This window comes from Sinohyriopsis cumingii, chromosome 3, assembly GCF_028554795.1.
Source record: "Sinohyriopsis cumingii isolate HCF-2022 chromosome 3, ASM2855479v2, whole genome shotgun sequence".
NCBI classification, from domain to species: Eukaryota; Metazoa; Mollusca; class Bivalvia; order Unionida; family Unionidae; genus Sinohyriopsis; species Sinohyriopsis cumingii.
The window spans coordinates 58,085,268-58,102,450 of NC_142963.1; the positions used below are offsets into that span (position 1 = coordinate 58,085,268).

At 35.8% G+C, this 17,183-nt stretch overlaps 1 protein-coding gene across 2 annotated transcripts in view; it reads right to left on the reverse strand.

The window, feature by feature from the left end:
* Positions 1-3,169: 3,169 nt before the first annotated feature.
* Positions 3,170-17,183, reverse strand: part of LOC149802911 (axin-1-like) — a 59,638-nt gene continuing 45,624 nt past the window's right edge. For both annotated transcript variants that reach the window (XM_089952403.1, XM_089952404.1), the window contains exon 11: positions 3,170-11,389. In XM_089952403.1, coding sequence (XP_089808529.1) covers positions 11,251-11,389 — 139 coding nt within the window. In that variant the 3' untranslated portion in view covers positions 3,170-11,250. The remainder of the gene's footprint in view (positions 11,390-17,183) is intronic.

Consider the following 17,183-nt stretch of genomic DNA (forward strand, 5'->3'; position numbering starts at 1 on the left):
GGATTTATGACCATGGCCTAAACCTTGAGGAAGTTGGCGTGAATTTCGTAGGCAACATAGTGTCTAGTCATGATAATAGGTTGTTGGTTGTTGTTGTGGGGTTTAACGTCATTTTTCAGCACACGATAGGCTATGCATGGCGGCCAGTATTAATGGTGGAGTAAGAAACCGGGAAAACCCCGGGAAGAACCACCGACCCACGAGAAGCTACTGGCAAGCTTTCTCACATACCCATATTGGCCGAATCCTAGACTCGAACCTTGCAGTGATCCGTCACGGAGAGCGCTTTAGACCACTCGGTGCTCCATGATAATAGGCGTGTCTGCTTTGTATTTTTAACGTATCTTTTAACAATTTTTCAGTCATATTTACAGTGTGACCTTTCATAGTGACGTCTAGCACTGGCGCATTATGCCGCAGACATGTAGCAAGATGTCCCACCAAGTCACATTATCCTCACACCAGGCTGACCATTCCTAACACTAACTTCTTAATGCTAAGCGCCAAGCGAGGCAGCTGTTTGTACCAATTTAGAAAGTCTTTGGTATGTATGACTCGGCCGGGGATCGAACCCACGACCTCCCGCATCCGAGGCGGACGCTCTAACCACTAGGCCACGGGAGCGATCATGATATCAGGTAAAGTTTCGTTAAAATAACTCGAGTGGTTTAAAAGTTATACTCCGGGCAATGCTGAAATGTGCAGATTCACGTTGCATTGTTTTTTTTTTTTTTTTTTTTTAATCATTTTTGAGGCAGTGAGCACAACTAAATGTTACACTATACTTCGGCAAAGTTTCATTTAAAAAAAATCCCCAACCACTCCAAAGTAAAGGCCAGAAAACCAAATGTAAATAGGAAGATGGATGGACAATGTCACAGTATATAGTCACAGTATATAACACAAGTACTGTAAACAGCACACTACACATACCCTGTGTTTAACAGTCCACTATATAGGGCATGATCAACCAGTGATCTTTGTTCAAGGTAAGCAGAATTCAACTAAACGTACTCTGCAGAAACTATAAATTTATATTAGACCAAGTATAACTGTTAATGATTTCTTAGGTGCAATCCATTTAGTACGTACGCAAATATCTGGCAAAGCTTGATCCCCTCTCCCTCCCTGTACACATGCGTACTTTTTTTAACACCCCCCCCACCTACGTCCGTACGCTTGACGCACCCCCTTTCCCGAATCCTATAGAACGGTCTATATTTAATCCACGCAGAATTAATCAAGGATTAATAATATTACCATGTTTAATAAAACAGACAGTCCACCGACGTTGAATGTCTGGCCGCATCAAAGTAATAAACTGCGTAACTTTAAAGGGTTTGTCTAGTGTCTGCTAAAATTCAAACGCCGACTGAACCCAGTCAAACAGGTTACGTATTAGACAAATTATTATCGAGGTTTCACCACCCTCACCCCATTTCCTATGTGTACGTACATTCTCGGAATACCCCCCCCCGCCATACGCAAGCGTATGCATTTGGGTTACGCCCCCCTCCTCGCTCCATGCGTACGTACTAAATGGACGGCCCTTTAACGACTATTAAACCCCAGAATCAGTCGGTTTAATTATTTCCACCAAGTGCACGCCATTCACAAAGCCTAATCAACGAACACAGTCTAAAACTAGGGTCTCAAACTCAAACCATCCTGAGGGTCGCGTGAGAGCATTTTCGATGGAACAAGGGCCGCACCAACTATGTTATCTATAAAGACACCATGCGACTCCAATCGTTTTGTGGGCCAAAAGATACGGTTAGGCCGGACATACGCGACCCGCGTGTTCGAGACCATGGTCTAAAAAAACAACTTATTCTGCAAAACCGATTTTTCTTCGAGCTACAGTGACCCTGACCTTTGACCCCCAAATTATTAGGCGCCTTCCATGCCTCAAGTGCAAGCAAGGCACAAACTTTGGTAAAGATACGTGTTCTAATAGTCAAGTTCTTATGCATAACACATTTAATAATCTCCTTTTCCATGTGACCGTGACCTTTTGACCCCAAAATAGATATATTCTTTCTTATCCAGTGTGCATCATCAACACACTTGGTTAATATATATTGTAGAGAACCTACATTTTCATGCAGAAACCTTGTATTCCATTACCCACGCCACGTTTATGTTGTAGAACGATGGTTATCGTGTTGAAACCATTTTTCTTCTTTCAGGCACAACAATATTGGCCTATACCTCCCCCCCCACCACCAAAAAAAACCGATCGACTTCTTTCTTACCCCATGTGCATGCAATCACAAAGTTTGGTAATTGTAAACTGCGGAAAAGTCAAGTTAATGTGCAGAAGTGGAATTGATGACAAATGGATGGACATCACAACATACTACACACCCACCATCTTGTTATGGGCACATAAAATCTGAATCTGATCGCCTACAAAACCTGTCTATTCCAAGCGACCATATACAATATTTGCAGACCGCTCCGGTGCGTGTGTGTGTGATTTGGATTTTTAACGTAGCTTTAACAATTTTTCAGTCATATCACTACAATGTCTGCAGTATGGCAGTTTATCGTGATGCCTAGCACTGGGGCATCATTTTATCCCGACACCAGGCCGACCAGTAACAATGCTAACCTCTTAATGCTGAGCGCCAAGTGGATGCTCTAACTAGTCCACCGGACAGACCGGTGGCCAAGTGGTCAGAGCGTCCGGCACAGATGCTGGAGGTCGCGGGTTTAAGCCCTGGCAAAGTCATACCAAAGACTTATAAAAATGGCACTTACGCTGCCTCGCTAGGCGCCCAGCATGAAGAAGTTAGTGTTAGGACTGGTTGACCTGGTGTCAGGATAATATTACAGATTGGGACATCATGCTACATGTCTGCGACATGATGTCCCAGTGCAAAACATTCACTATAAACTACCACAATGCAGACATCGTAGCGATATCACTGAAAAATTGTTAATACTACGTTAAAAATCCAAATCATTTACACACAATCCTTTTCACATGACCATCAACTCGCTAACATTCAGTAGTCAAAGGTAGCCATGCAATCAGTAACAGAGAAATTCTCAAGTTCCAACCTACTGTAAAGACATTGAAAAAAAGGGAATTCACATAAAGGAAAGTAGCAAATCATACCAATTAGATAAAGGATGGGTATAAATGATGAGCAAAGAGGTATAATTTATTTTAAAATATTTTACAAAGTTTATTTTGTTTGGTCTACGTGCATCATTAATTAATGACAGTAGGTCATATTTTCACATGGCTCAGCAAGATTCTGCAAGTCCACGTGAACGAGTACAGGGCAAAATACAATACGTAATTATATACAGAATGAAGGATACATAACAAATAAGGTCATGTTTAAAACCAACATTAGCATGTAAAAGTAAGATACAAGTCCAAAAACTGACAGCTCCTTGCGGAGTTCACAAGTTTTACCGTTTTACAAAATCCATACTTGTTAATGCGGCTTTATAATCTAAAAAGAAGTTTCTTAAAAGAAGTTTGGCAGAAATATTACGCTGTTCATAGTTATTACAGCTAAGAAATGTTTTCTATTTAATACTTGAAGGGAAAAGATCTTGTAGTTCTTGACATCGCAGGTATATAAAAAAAAAAATCGAGGAAAGAAAAGTCACCGTTATGCATCAAACATAAATAAGAGTATGAAAATATGTTAATTAATGACTGATGTTATCAACTTGCAAAGTAGTTGTACCAGTGACAAAATTGTGAAAAACTCGTGAAGAAATGACGCTACTGAAATAAGGATAGTCTTGAATGGAGAAACTCCTTGGAAGGTATGGAAAACATTATTTATATGCAACCAGAAACTTAAATAAATTAGTTAAAAGTCCATTGGTGAAATTTCATAGCATTTGTTTAAACTTTAACTACTGTATCAAACTTCAAAGCCCAAGTCTAAATAGTTCCAATTTAGGAAACATTACAATGTGAACAGGAATCTAACTTCATTAGATCAAAGCAATGAAAACTTGTAAAAAAAAATTAATTATTTAAAAAACTCATGGATCCGGATTTGGTAACATTCTTTGATCAAATAAAATTTATGAAATATAAATCATGATCTGAAATACATCCTAAGAAGTCAGAAGTCTAATTGCAAAAAAGTCAACATCAAAAGATAGACTTCAAAGAATTTTAATTATTAATGTGCTAGCATGATCCACAAATGACAGCTCTTTTCCAATTTCCCATAAACACTCTATTTATCTGAATGTGGGAAGGGATGAAGATTGAAAGTTCTCCCTTTGATCTTTTATAGTGTAATTAACGTTGAATATACAACCACAGCTCGAATGTCTGGTGCATGCAACTAACTTCACAGCTCTGAATTACTAATTACAGAGGTATACTGCCTTCTCATGCAGCTCAGCTCTTGTTCAGTTTGCACATATGTGCACTACATAATCACATCATACAGGCTTAAACCAATAACTTTGAAATACACGCACGCGGAAATTTTGGCTTAGTATAACAATGTCAGTTAATACCAGCATTACGTACTGTTTAATTTATATACCATAAGCCATCAAATTATGATACTGTAAAAGTGTGTACACATTTTTCTTATTCTGAGTGAACCAATAAAGCGTTACATACGGCCCTCTTAAATGACAAGCCTTTGACAGATGATTTGATTTAAAAGCCAGGATATTATATTAATAGAGTAGATCAAAGCTTTGTGCTTCTTTTCAAAGTGGTAACTTTGATTGATTTAGAAACTCTTAGCTAACAACCTGTTGCCAAAATCTCATTAATATTCATATTGTTTTGATCTTGATTGAAGACCGATTAATATTTAACCTCCAAATTCCTTTGATCCTGAAACCTGAAAATGACCCTAACTGGATTAGCAAGGTTGTTAGACCATGTTCTGTAACAAGACCAGGAATACACTTACTCTACCCAAACAACCCCATTAAGCAAGTGGAACCCCCGTACATGTATTCAGATCCAAATAATGAAATGTGTGCATGTATATTTGATAGTACCAGTCTTTTTTTCATACACCCTAATTTATGCCATCAAAACATTTTTCTGCCCTTTCTTTCATACAAAGAACGCAACAAGACTTTGTAAATATCCGTACATAGCACCAGCTTCAAATTATAATCAAGACCTTTTTAATATGTAACTTACACACCCAACTATTATATAGAAAGTGCAAGAAAACGACGCACATCATGTAATCTCTTAGTAATATGAATGTGTACTGCTATTAGTGCCTATCCCTTTGAACAAGTACAGCATGTGATGATTTACTTGTACTATTCAATTGTTAGAGCATTGATTTTTCTCCCATTGATATACTGGCATTTTTAAAAAATAAATTCCTTTCAATATAAAATAATTTTCATTACCCGATTTGTTCTTTCTTATTAAAATAACTAAAATATTAGGCAAATCTAACATATTCAAAACAAGAATAATTACATTAGCATTATTTAATGTTCTTTTATGATAAAATGATGCATTTGATAGAAAACTTGGCAAAAAGACGGTGTTCAAAGAAATCAAATTTCAAACTGCAATAAAATAACTGAAAAATTACTTTAAACACTCTAGATTCTTTTAATAAGACATTTATTTTAACACAAATCTGCAGGTGACAGCTGGCTGCAAGGAATAAAAACTTAGACTGGACAATAAATAAAAACTTTCTTTGTAAATAACTTTCAATCTGTACATTCCATAACACTTCAATGCACAAGAGTACTTCTAAAAAAACCTTTTAGTAGTGTTTGTTAACATAAACAACAAATTAGAACTGGGACAGCTACAAAATGAAAGAATTGTTTCTTGAAAGCAAAAATTTATTTATGGAACAACTTGTCTTGATATTGCCCCAATTATCAAAAACAAAAGCAACAAGAATTTCATTATTTTACCAGATATTAGGTTTTAAAATATTGTAAAAATATACAAATGCTTCACCAAATTTGCATGAGGATCGTTTTGGACTCCATTATGGTATAATTCTCACATCTTTGCTCAATAATTACAAAACTGACATTTTGTATGATAAAAAAAGAAGAAACAACATTCAAGGACACAAATTATTTCCATGGATGACAGATAAGCGTCGCAAGTATGAAATATAATTCAAAAGGATGCAACACTTGGTACCCACATTTAAAACCTGATCATATTTGTTCATACACAACTCTCCCTTTATAACTAGTGCACAATGGGGTCCAAATAATAGAATACACTATAAGCGAGGATATGAATAAAAGAGAGACCTCCACAAAATAAGTTATGCCATCCCTGCTGGACACAAATGTAGGGGCAAGAGACGTTGCTGTTTATTGGCTGAATACTTGTTTAATAATCGCTTTGAGAATAATTGTCAATAGTGCTTTTTTTTAAAACAAAGTTGTTTGCTATTCTGTGTAAATTATGTTCATTTCCAAGATGCCCAACATCTGAAAGATCATTAACATTATTCCAACAGATTTCAATATATCCAAAAAACAACTGATCACATCACTGAATTTTGTTGTTGACAAGTCTGGTTCCCTGCTCATTATTTTTATTGCCAAGTTCAATGCAGGAAGTCACAAAAGGTAAACATTTTCTTGTAGTGAAATGCATGCCGATTGAGCTAAGCAGTAATATTACCTAAATGCCGATACAAAACTATCCTGAATATATTTTAAAATCAAGTCATGTCATGCTAAGGAAATTCTAACAATCAAAACCTTGTTGCCTGGTTAGTTTTCTGTTCATCAGCATGGCTCTGTATCATAACAAAGATGTCCACCATCCTTTCAAGCAATTCATGAACTACACTTTTTTTAATTAATGGTCTAGAAACTAAGGTGTTCAGATTCACATGGTTTCACATTACTGCACAATCTGGACTTGGATCTGAAATAATTCACAGCCTAATTGCAATAATCCACAATCCATTTAATAAACTAGTCTTTTATTGCAAAGAAAAAGTGTAAGAAAGATTTAATAGTGATCAAATTAAATTAAATCTGCATATATCCAAGTCTGGTTTATCCAACATTTTGAAGAGATTTTGTGTCAAATATAATGTACAAGACTAGACTTTAAAACAGTCGTAGAATTTGTCACCTTGCTACTGTTTCCTTAATACTTTATAATGCTTGACCTGTATGAGAAAGTTTAAATAACCTCTGTACAGAGGCAACTGTTATACATTGGTTCGAGTTGTGTTCAAAAACATTTCCTCCGATGTGCATACCTTTCCAATGGAAGAGAGCGAAACAATTTACGTGGACTGGAACTAACAATCTTAAGTACACAGACTGAACCTGACACTTATAATTACCTGGACTGAAATGGACAACCTAGTGCTAACTCTCTTGGACACAGACAGAAAAGTATCACCTTTAAATTGAAAATAAATGACTAATTCGATATGTACACCATAGCCACACAACAACCATACATACAAATCATCACAGACTCTTTAATGATAAATTCTTTACCTGATACTATATGTACATGGTCATAATTACTTTGAAAGCAAGTTTCACTATCTCATGACAGAAATAATTTAAAAATAATTTCAGGTACACAATTTAAATGTACTGAGAAAATTGTAAAAGAACTGAATCTCTTAAGAATACTAAATCTGCATAAAAGAAAAGAAATTTTCTTGTAATTTTTAAAATAATGACCAAAATTGTTCAAATCTGAATATGAAGGCTTCTATCAGACATAAATTGCCAAGTTTTTCCAGAAAATGATAAAATACTGTATATACTTGCTTGCGAGTCCAACTTGATAACCATAAATGGATCTTCAAAATTATTTCCTTTAACAGAATTAGAATTTGTTCTGTTAATCAAAAAAAAAAAAATTTTCATATACAATTAATTTTTTAAATAATTATGGCTTTTTTTACAACACTATTCTAAAGTTTGAACTTTTTAAAAATTATGCTAAGATAATCTAAAATACCACTGCATTCAAATCAGATCTAACTGCAAACTGCCTGCAGATCAATATCTCCACTGTTTTGCAGATGGACTCGACTTATGATTATACACAGTACCTCAGGAAAAAAGCGAAAAAGTGGTTGAGATGAGGGTACAAAAATGTTTCCAGTTCTGTCATGGAAAGCAAAATGTGACAACTCTGTTGGTAGTAGAATGTTTCAAATATATACATACAAGTATAAATAACATGGCAGTGTGGAAGGGCCTGATATGCCTCAGTGATGATGCCAAAAGACCCCTAGGGACCAATTGCAGCCCTTAAATCCTGGTAATGGGAACCAGTTATCATCAATATAAGCATGCAGACTAAATATATTTACATTTACTGCATTTTTGTGATTCTGATGACTGCAACACCAGAAACACTACACAGTATCTGAGGTATGTAAAATATGAACAATATTGTTTATTTTTTTTAAAATTTAAAATTAAAATCTTCCTGAGTTTGCAAGAGCAATGAAAGTCATCTGTTACAGCATTCTCCACAAGTTGGACTAAAGTGTTTGAGAAAATTGTACCAATACCCAATGCCAATGGAGTACACTGATGAAGACTACCTGAATGATATGCAATAGTGGTCGTGTTGCCAATACTGTCAACGAGCAACGTGTCTGAATTTGTCACTTTTCTAAGAGAACGAGTTGGACAACACAGTTGTATCATCATTTCTATGGAGGCATTTATTACACGTCCACTCACTATATACAAGTCACATTTTTAAATCTCTTAATAACAAATGGAATTAGACTTTACCATCGCCCAAATTATACACAATTTCACCTTGATATCACCCTATATTCAACTGCACAATGTAGAAACTAGCTTTGATTATATTCAAATATACACTAGTACACATAACGTGTTGAAATGCAACTTGTTTTACGTGCATGTATATTAATGGGCACTTCAGACAGGAAAGTTTACTTTTGATACATGTTCGCCTCCAAAAAGAACCCATTAGCATGCTGCCAAGTAACTATAATTATTGGAATTTAACATGTCAAAAATAAGTCTTCACAGAAAATAAATGGGTTTTGTCAGCAATACATGTATGTTTAAGAAATAGACAAAAATGAACAATTTTGGGAAACTTTAAAATGTGCACAAAAGAGCCAATTATCAAAACAGTAAACTATTATAATGGAAAGTTTTTAAAACAGAAAGAGTTATCATGTGTACTCGCTTAAAAGTTGTGCCAAACTGCAAACAACAAATATCCTGATCTGTCATAGCATAATACACCTGCAGATAAAGGTACATGTTGTTTGTGCCACTGATTATGCAACAGCAGATCTGGGTCTGTGCATTTTGTAGTTGGTCATGACTTACAAACGACTATACATGGTGTCAATAATTATAGATTAATATATATAGATTTTCTTTTAGCAGCACCATTATGTCATCTATATATATTTATTTGTTATATTTATTCACCTTAGGAAGTATACCCGACAAAAAGAAGATCAAAACCTAATGTAACAATGAGCACTGGTATATTCTATGTCCACATGTTCAAAAGTGCTCTGTATATGCACTGTAGGGCATGGTCCACTCTGAAGATTGAAAATCAAAAGGTCTCAATGACCTTGACTTTTTGCTCCAGGTATGCAGTCTTGAACGAAACTGTGCAAAACAATCCAACCCATTTATTAGATTTACCATGACCATGACCAATGGACTCCAAAACCTGTTTTATTTATGCCCGAGTGAAGGCCATCCACAAAGTTTGTTCCCAGTTTGAAATATGCAAATAAAGTGTGTGGAAACAACATTCCTTCTTTCAGTTGGTGAACTAACCATGAAAATTTTAAAATCACCCCCCCCCCCAACAAAATTAATAGGCTTTGTCCTTGCACCAGCTGAAAACCATCCACAAAATTTGGTAACGGCAGATAGTGTAAAACTAAAGCTATTGTGCAGAAATGCAAAAAGAGACTGATTAACATCAGCAAAATTTTAGTTTCAGACCAAATGGGCATCACAAGCTGTCTATCGCTGAAAACCCATTGTCAATATAACCAACTTTTTAGGTGTAGTAGTGAAAAGACATTGTGGCATATGTATCAAGATAAGCATCCTTTTCATATAGGACCAACGTGGCATCACAAGAGGTCTTTTCATGAATCATTTTCACAATTGACCAACTCGACTCTGAAAGAAGTTTCCAGGTTACTTTCAATAGGACCTTTCATCAAAAAGGAGTAGCAATGACAAGATTTTCAAGATGACTGCCATGGTGACCTAACTGGACATCACCCAGGCACCATTTCTATTTTGGACCAATCAGTAATCATAACAAGTCTCTAATGAAAACCTTATTCTGATTGGAGTTTCAGTCAGAGATTTCAACATGGCTGTCATGCTGGTCACATCAGACATCAGTTTAATATATCTTCATTCAGGACCCACTAGGTATCATTTAAGTATTTTAGTGTCGTCTCTTTTAGAAGTAGAGATATGAAACTTCTGCTAACGGATTGACAGATGACAGACAAGAAACCCTCATATAAAGCCAGTCTAGCATATAACTGGAAAAGCTATTTAGTACAAATTTTAAAGCATGCATAATGGGCTGGCTTTGCCTAAAAACGTCAGACTTCCTGAATATTTCTGACTTGTTTATCCAGTTTATCTTTAGAACTGCCTCTGCTAACTTGTAAAATAATTTACTTATTCAGGTACATAATGCATGGCCAAGTGACCAGACAAGCCAGCGTAGAATGCACTGGCAGATCTGTCTCCATTGTGTGCAACTGTGCACAAATTGTACATGGATTAATTTGGTTTTAAATATTCTTTGTCATACACAATGAAAATGTACTGCATAAAATATTTATTTAATCATTTTCTAGAATCCAGTTCCCCTGGTTGGGGCCATAATATTCTTTATCATCAGAGTCAATATACCACATGAAGAAAAAGCAGCCAAACATCATTCCTGTTTTTTTTTTCTTTTTTCCTGGCAAACTCTTCAATCTTGGGCAAGACAGGACAACTGTCCTTATTAGACCTTTAATCTCTAGACACAAGTTTTGGTAACCAGTCTATGGTAGCAGACATGTCAGTGGTTGTGCGAGATAGAAATGCATTCCTCTACTGCCACCTTGTGGAGATTATTTTGTGATGGGTGGTTAAATCTTGCTTTTGCCTCCAGCTTTGATGAAGATGCAAGACTTGGGAGTTTCTGAACTTCTGGACCACTTAGCCAAGGTAGTTTTTTGTTGATTAAAAAAAGTCCTCACGACCTGCTAAATTCAACATCTAGCTTTGATCTATCTTGTCCACCTTAGCAACAACTTTTCCATCCCAGAGTGGTAGGAATGCACTATCATCCTTTATTTCTTCAAAGACTACATCTGAGTCGAACTCTTTGCTGTTGCTGTAGGTCTTGAAGAAATACCTGAAAAGAAAGAACAGACCCACTTAAGTTTATATTTCATACCACAAAATTAAATATAAAAAAAAAAGATTGCTTCTATTTACCAGAAAGTTTATTAAATTTGCTCAGGCTGGATTAAGATTATAAGGGCACTAAAGAGGGGAGGGTCTAAGTATGTATTACATACTGCAAAAATGTGTAATGAAGGGCCTAAAAGATGACTTTACAAAATTAAAATGATGGCCAAAGAGTAAGACTATATAGTCTTATTAGCTAACAAGTTCATGGCATCTCGCATAATTAGTTTGTTTTAGCTTTCTTAATAATGAAACATGTATTGCCTGGTACATATGCCTATTTATTCAAAATAAATGCAACTTGCAGGGGCATTGTATACACAGACAATTTCAATTCAAGACTGTGATAGTTATTTAGACCCAAGCTGCCCAAGTTACTCAGCAGGGAAATTGGGGCAGGATACTGGTTTAGATGTCATGCTGTTAGCTAGGATAGCTTTCCACCTAAACTCGAGAACATATGGTACAAAAAATCCAGTGAAGCACTTCCACAGCAAGATCATATTCTCCCCCCTTTAATGTTGGATGTAGAGGAAACTGAGGCACTTGTATGTAGTGCTTGCGTTCTTTTATCTCAGGTACATTAAAAAAAAAGTCATGGCTAGTCATAAACTTGTATCATAATTAACTACATTCCAATGGGCCTCAACTAGACAGCCATTTCTTTCCTTAGATAACTTAGAAACAGCAAATCTGGAGCTAAACACATTTTCTTGCATGCATGCAAAAGGGCCCAATTCAGGTCTGTATTATATTCCCTAAAATACATTTAAAATGCCCCACCGAGGCTCCATCTTCAGTTTTATCAGACCATAATACTCGTTAGATAATCCTCTATCAAATACCAATGTTACTATTCCACATCGTCAATACATCCATCCGTTAATATAGGTCAAGTACAGTCCCTTTTAAAACTTCTATATAAATTAATACTGTATATACATGCTTACAAGTCGAGTCCAACAGCAGATCCTGATTTGTCTTGGCATAATGCACCTGCGGATCAGAGTTTATGCTGTTTGTTCAAATAATTACGCCTAACAAACTGCACAGGCCCAGAGCTGCTAGCAAGTTATGCAACAGCAGATCTGGGTCTGTGCAGTTAGACTTGTCTTATAATCACGTTTAGACGGTAATTAGAACAAAACTTTGCTAAACATGAGCCATCGAAGGTAGTCGATGGAACAGTTTACCCTAGATTCATAAATCCAACCAATATCTACTGGTGAAAATAATTTTATAATATATCCCAATGACAATTTTTCTCACCCCAACCACCACTCTTGTGGTAAAGAAGCTTAAGAGAAACTGCCCTCTACGAAGTGGCAAATTTCCTACCAACATGCATAAATGGTTTTGTCAACAAAATATCCGGTGAAAACCGTGCTCTGACTTCCCACCTTTTTTTTCTTCTCCCGTAGGTGAAGTACCTGTTGATTAAGAAACTCTGACCAAATACCCATGTAGGCACACTCGATAGTTCCCTGTCTACCAAGCCTTCAACATACATCACGCAAAATTCCTTTCCTGTCCTTGTTCCCACATGTCCCCTGCTACATTAATCTTAGCTGAAAAGTTATCCTTTTGATGTATAGTGTTCAGCAAAATATAGCACCACTGTATGTAACAGATCTGTATTTATACCTGTACTACAGCAAAGATAAACCATGACCGATTACACAAATAAAAAATGCCAATCTGGGTCAACTTCAGCTAAGTCCAATGCCGCTGACAAATATTATTGGGAAACCTATCGTTTCCTTATGACACATCAAATGTTGTATTATACCATTTATTTCACTATTTTAAAAAGTGAATAGTAGTCGGCATAAATCTCAAGCAGAATGGGTTAACAAAAATGGCCATCTTTTAAGGACTGGAATAAAACTTAGAACATGGAGCAAATTTATGGGGGGGGGGACCAAATTTATCTTGTTCTATATTTACCTTTATCAGTATATACTCTTCATTATCTACATAAAAAATTGCTTTCAAGCAGGACAGATGACAAGTACTCAAATATGTGAATTTTAGAAACAAAAAGAACCCACTAAGAATAATAGCATACTACCTATTCAAAACCCACCGTTTAAGATAACACAAATTTATACTTTGCATGGCAAATCAGGAGTTTGCAATCTGTTAATATCAATTTATTCATCAGCAGCCTTGTTTACCGAGATGTCTACCAATCAACACCAACAGGTGATAAAACATGAAATTTTTTAAAGACAGTCTCACAAATTTTAAGTGAAGATCAGATTTTAATTAATTGGGCACTTGTACAATTACAATTATTTTTTATTTATTTTTTCTTGACAAAACAAACATGGATATCCAAGACAATTTCATGACTTTAAGAATATATTAAATTGCCATTCATAATTTACCATGGTAGGCTTTCATAAGAAAAATATGAAGAGACCCAAAACCAATATAAAGAGGCCAAACTCTGGTAAGCATCAGAGGCACAAAGCTGCTAAGGGTCTGGAGTATACAGGCCCCCCATTTAAAAAAATTTAAAAAAAACATAAATACTCATTTAGGTATATCTGGGAAGCATTTCTGGCTAAGATTACAAAGGAAAACAGGCATTTAATTTCTGAAAATTCAATTATTTCCATTTACAATCTTATCAACATGATAATATCGGTTAGAAAATTACAACGAAACTGCATGGAACAATCGGACTACAAAAGAAAATGCATGTATAAAAATGTGTACACGTCTAAAAATTGACGAATACATATTGATTGATAATTTCCACTGTATAACGTTTTTATATTCTCTATAACAATGGCAAATACCGCTTTCCAGAATATGCAATCATTAGGAAGTATGTAAAAAGTATATGTATATTGATCAATAATTTCCATTTCTACCAAAGTCAATTAGATTACCAAGATACAAGTGTTTTAGTTTTAGAAAAATAAAATGTGAGATCTACAAACTCTTTTCAAGCTCAGTTTAGTTTGTTGCTTAGAACTGTAAAAATTCTTGCCATCTGAACTGGCCAGGAAACAACGTGAATTTGGTTCTTAATGAAAAACCTGACTCGGAATGCTTTTGATTATATTTGTTGTGGGGTTTAACGCCATTTTTCAGCACATGATAGGCTATACATGGCGGCCAGTATTATTGGTGGACGAAGAACCCAGAAAACCCCGGAAAGAACCACCGACCCACGAGAAGCTACTGGCGAGTTTTCTCACATGCCCACATTGGCTGAATCTTAGACTCGAACCGCCGCAGACAGAGGTGAGATGGCAGTGATCCATAACGAAGAGCGCTTTAGACCACTTGGCCACTCGGGGCCCCGCTTTTGATTATATGAAGATTGTTTAAACAGGGATCAAATACTAGGAGTTCAAATGTTCACCAACATTTGGAATTTGTCCTGATTGCAAAGTATACTGATCAAATCTTTGTACTTAATGCTTCAAAGTATTTTGTTTTCATTTTCATTTTCTGTTATTTATATTTTGCATTTTACACCAAGAAACGAAATATGTCAAAATAATACTATTCTTCTTACCAGTGTCCATAAAGACACCCCCCAAATGTTTTCTTCTTGAATTTCAATTTCATTGCAGTTTGAAATTTCACCCACCCACCCACCCATGTAATTATGCAAAATTTGGAATTGCTGGTACGGGGTATGGCAATGATGGTGAGATTTTTCTGTAATTTGCAATGAGATGGATGGATACTCAGAGGAGGCAGCTGAATACTCCGGCATAAAAGATCATAAAGCTTCAGATGCAAAACACTATGTTAATTAAGCATTCAGGCCAATCTTGTTGATACACTTGTTCTGCACAGTCAACATTCACGTCTCATTCACTTAACGTAACCGACATCACTGGGACAAGTTCTTGATGTTCAGGCACTTTTCCATTAGCAATACTGGATAATGGTGACTATGGTCACAAAACCTATGATGTGCAACTGAGTGCACATCAAGTTGGCTGTTGTAACTAAGTGATCTGCCAATTTTTCCAAAATAAGAAAAATGTCAGGGACTAAGATCCCGTCTGTATTATTTTACAACAACAACAACAAAAAAAAACAAGTTGAAAAGCAGGGTGTAAATTACCCGATTCATTAAAATCTTTTCCAAGAAAACTAAATGGGAGGGCTGATAAACAACGTCTGAATGATACCAAATCTACATATTCCAAATTTACATGTTATTTGGATAAAAAATAATCCCGTTGAACACGTTTTACATAATCATGGCTCTAGTGCATGAATGCCACAAGGTGATGTTTATTTTTGTGTACTAAGTTTTAATGAATTTTATGATCATTAAAACAAGTATGGAGACCCAACAAGGAGTTCCTCCCACAAAGAAAAATATACTCTAAGGTGAAGTTTGAGATTTGGGTCTGTAAATAAAAATTATATATCCAATAAGAGCGAATGACAAAGAAGTCATATTTTCACCCATCTATTTTGTGCATGGGTGAAATAGGCAATCTCAATCAACTTCTACATATCTAAGCAACTGCAAACAGACCAGTCTTTCTGAATCAGATACGCTTGTATTCAACTGGAACTAACCAAACAAAACTTCCACCCCTGAGATGAAAATTTCCCTATTTTGGAGAGGCATTTTTTGGGGTACCAAAATGAAACCCTAGTATTTGCATGGAGATAATGACAATAAAATCATCTGTGGCCAACTCTATGAGTACTCATTTGGCTGCACCTGACCTCTATCTCATTCCAATTGTACCAAGATACCTATGTGAATACCTGGGAGAAATAATAAAACCAATTAACCTGTACTTGAAGCAAAAGCCAGCCGTTTTTCTCATCATCACTGCCATTGGTAGCCAGAACATTTTACAGCCACAAATACTTTCCCTCAAAATGACAACACCATATGACCATTTTTCATGTTTCATTCATGTTAGGGCAATAATAAAACATTTCTTCAAGTTGCTTGCAAATAAAAACATCTGAGCCTCTGTGCAAGGCCGATGTGCCATTTTGATTAATGCCAAGTCTTTACACTCTAATGCTTGCTTTGGCATTCTTCATTATGTAATATTCATTCTATACCTAGGTCTTTTTGCCCCTGGACATGGCTGTACACTTGCCAAGTTATCTAAATTGTTGACCAATATGAAACCAAAACAATTATCTTTACAAACTGGAAATGAGTTCATGGAAAATGGATGGACCATCAATATCCAAAATCATTTAATTATTAAACTTGACCAAGTTGTGAAGGACGCAAGTATGTACAGACAGACATGACTAACATCACATACCAATAGTCATTTGTGGTAGGGCATACTAATATCTGCTCTATTTTCATCAAAATAATTTTGTGTTAACATCAAAACTGCTTGAAGGGACAAGATTTTGAGCTCTTTACCATCAGGCTGTACATGTAAATGAGCAACTATCCAACAGTTTCAAGTTTACAAAACATTATGAATGCGAAAGTCTAAAATGAGAATAAATGAAGACTTTGTGTAAACTGACATTCATGTAATCGAAACAGAAACAAGTCAACATGTTCCAGAACTACATGTGCTCTCATGCTACATCTCAGCAGAGTCACATGGGTTCAGAGAACAGAGGATGCTGGTGATAGACTAGAAGACCCAGTATCCTAAAATGCAAAAGAAAGAACACTGAAGTTATCATTCTACAGAGGAAGCCTTAGGCTACAGAAAGCCAGTTTAAGAAAGTCTCACTGTACAATCTAAGTTCCTTTATCCAGT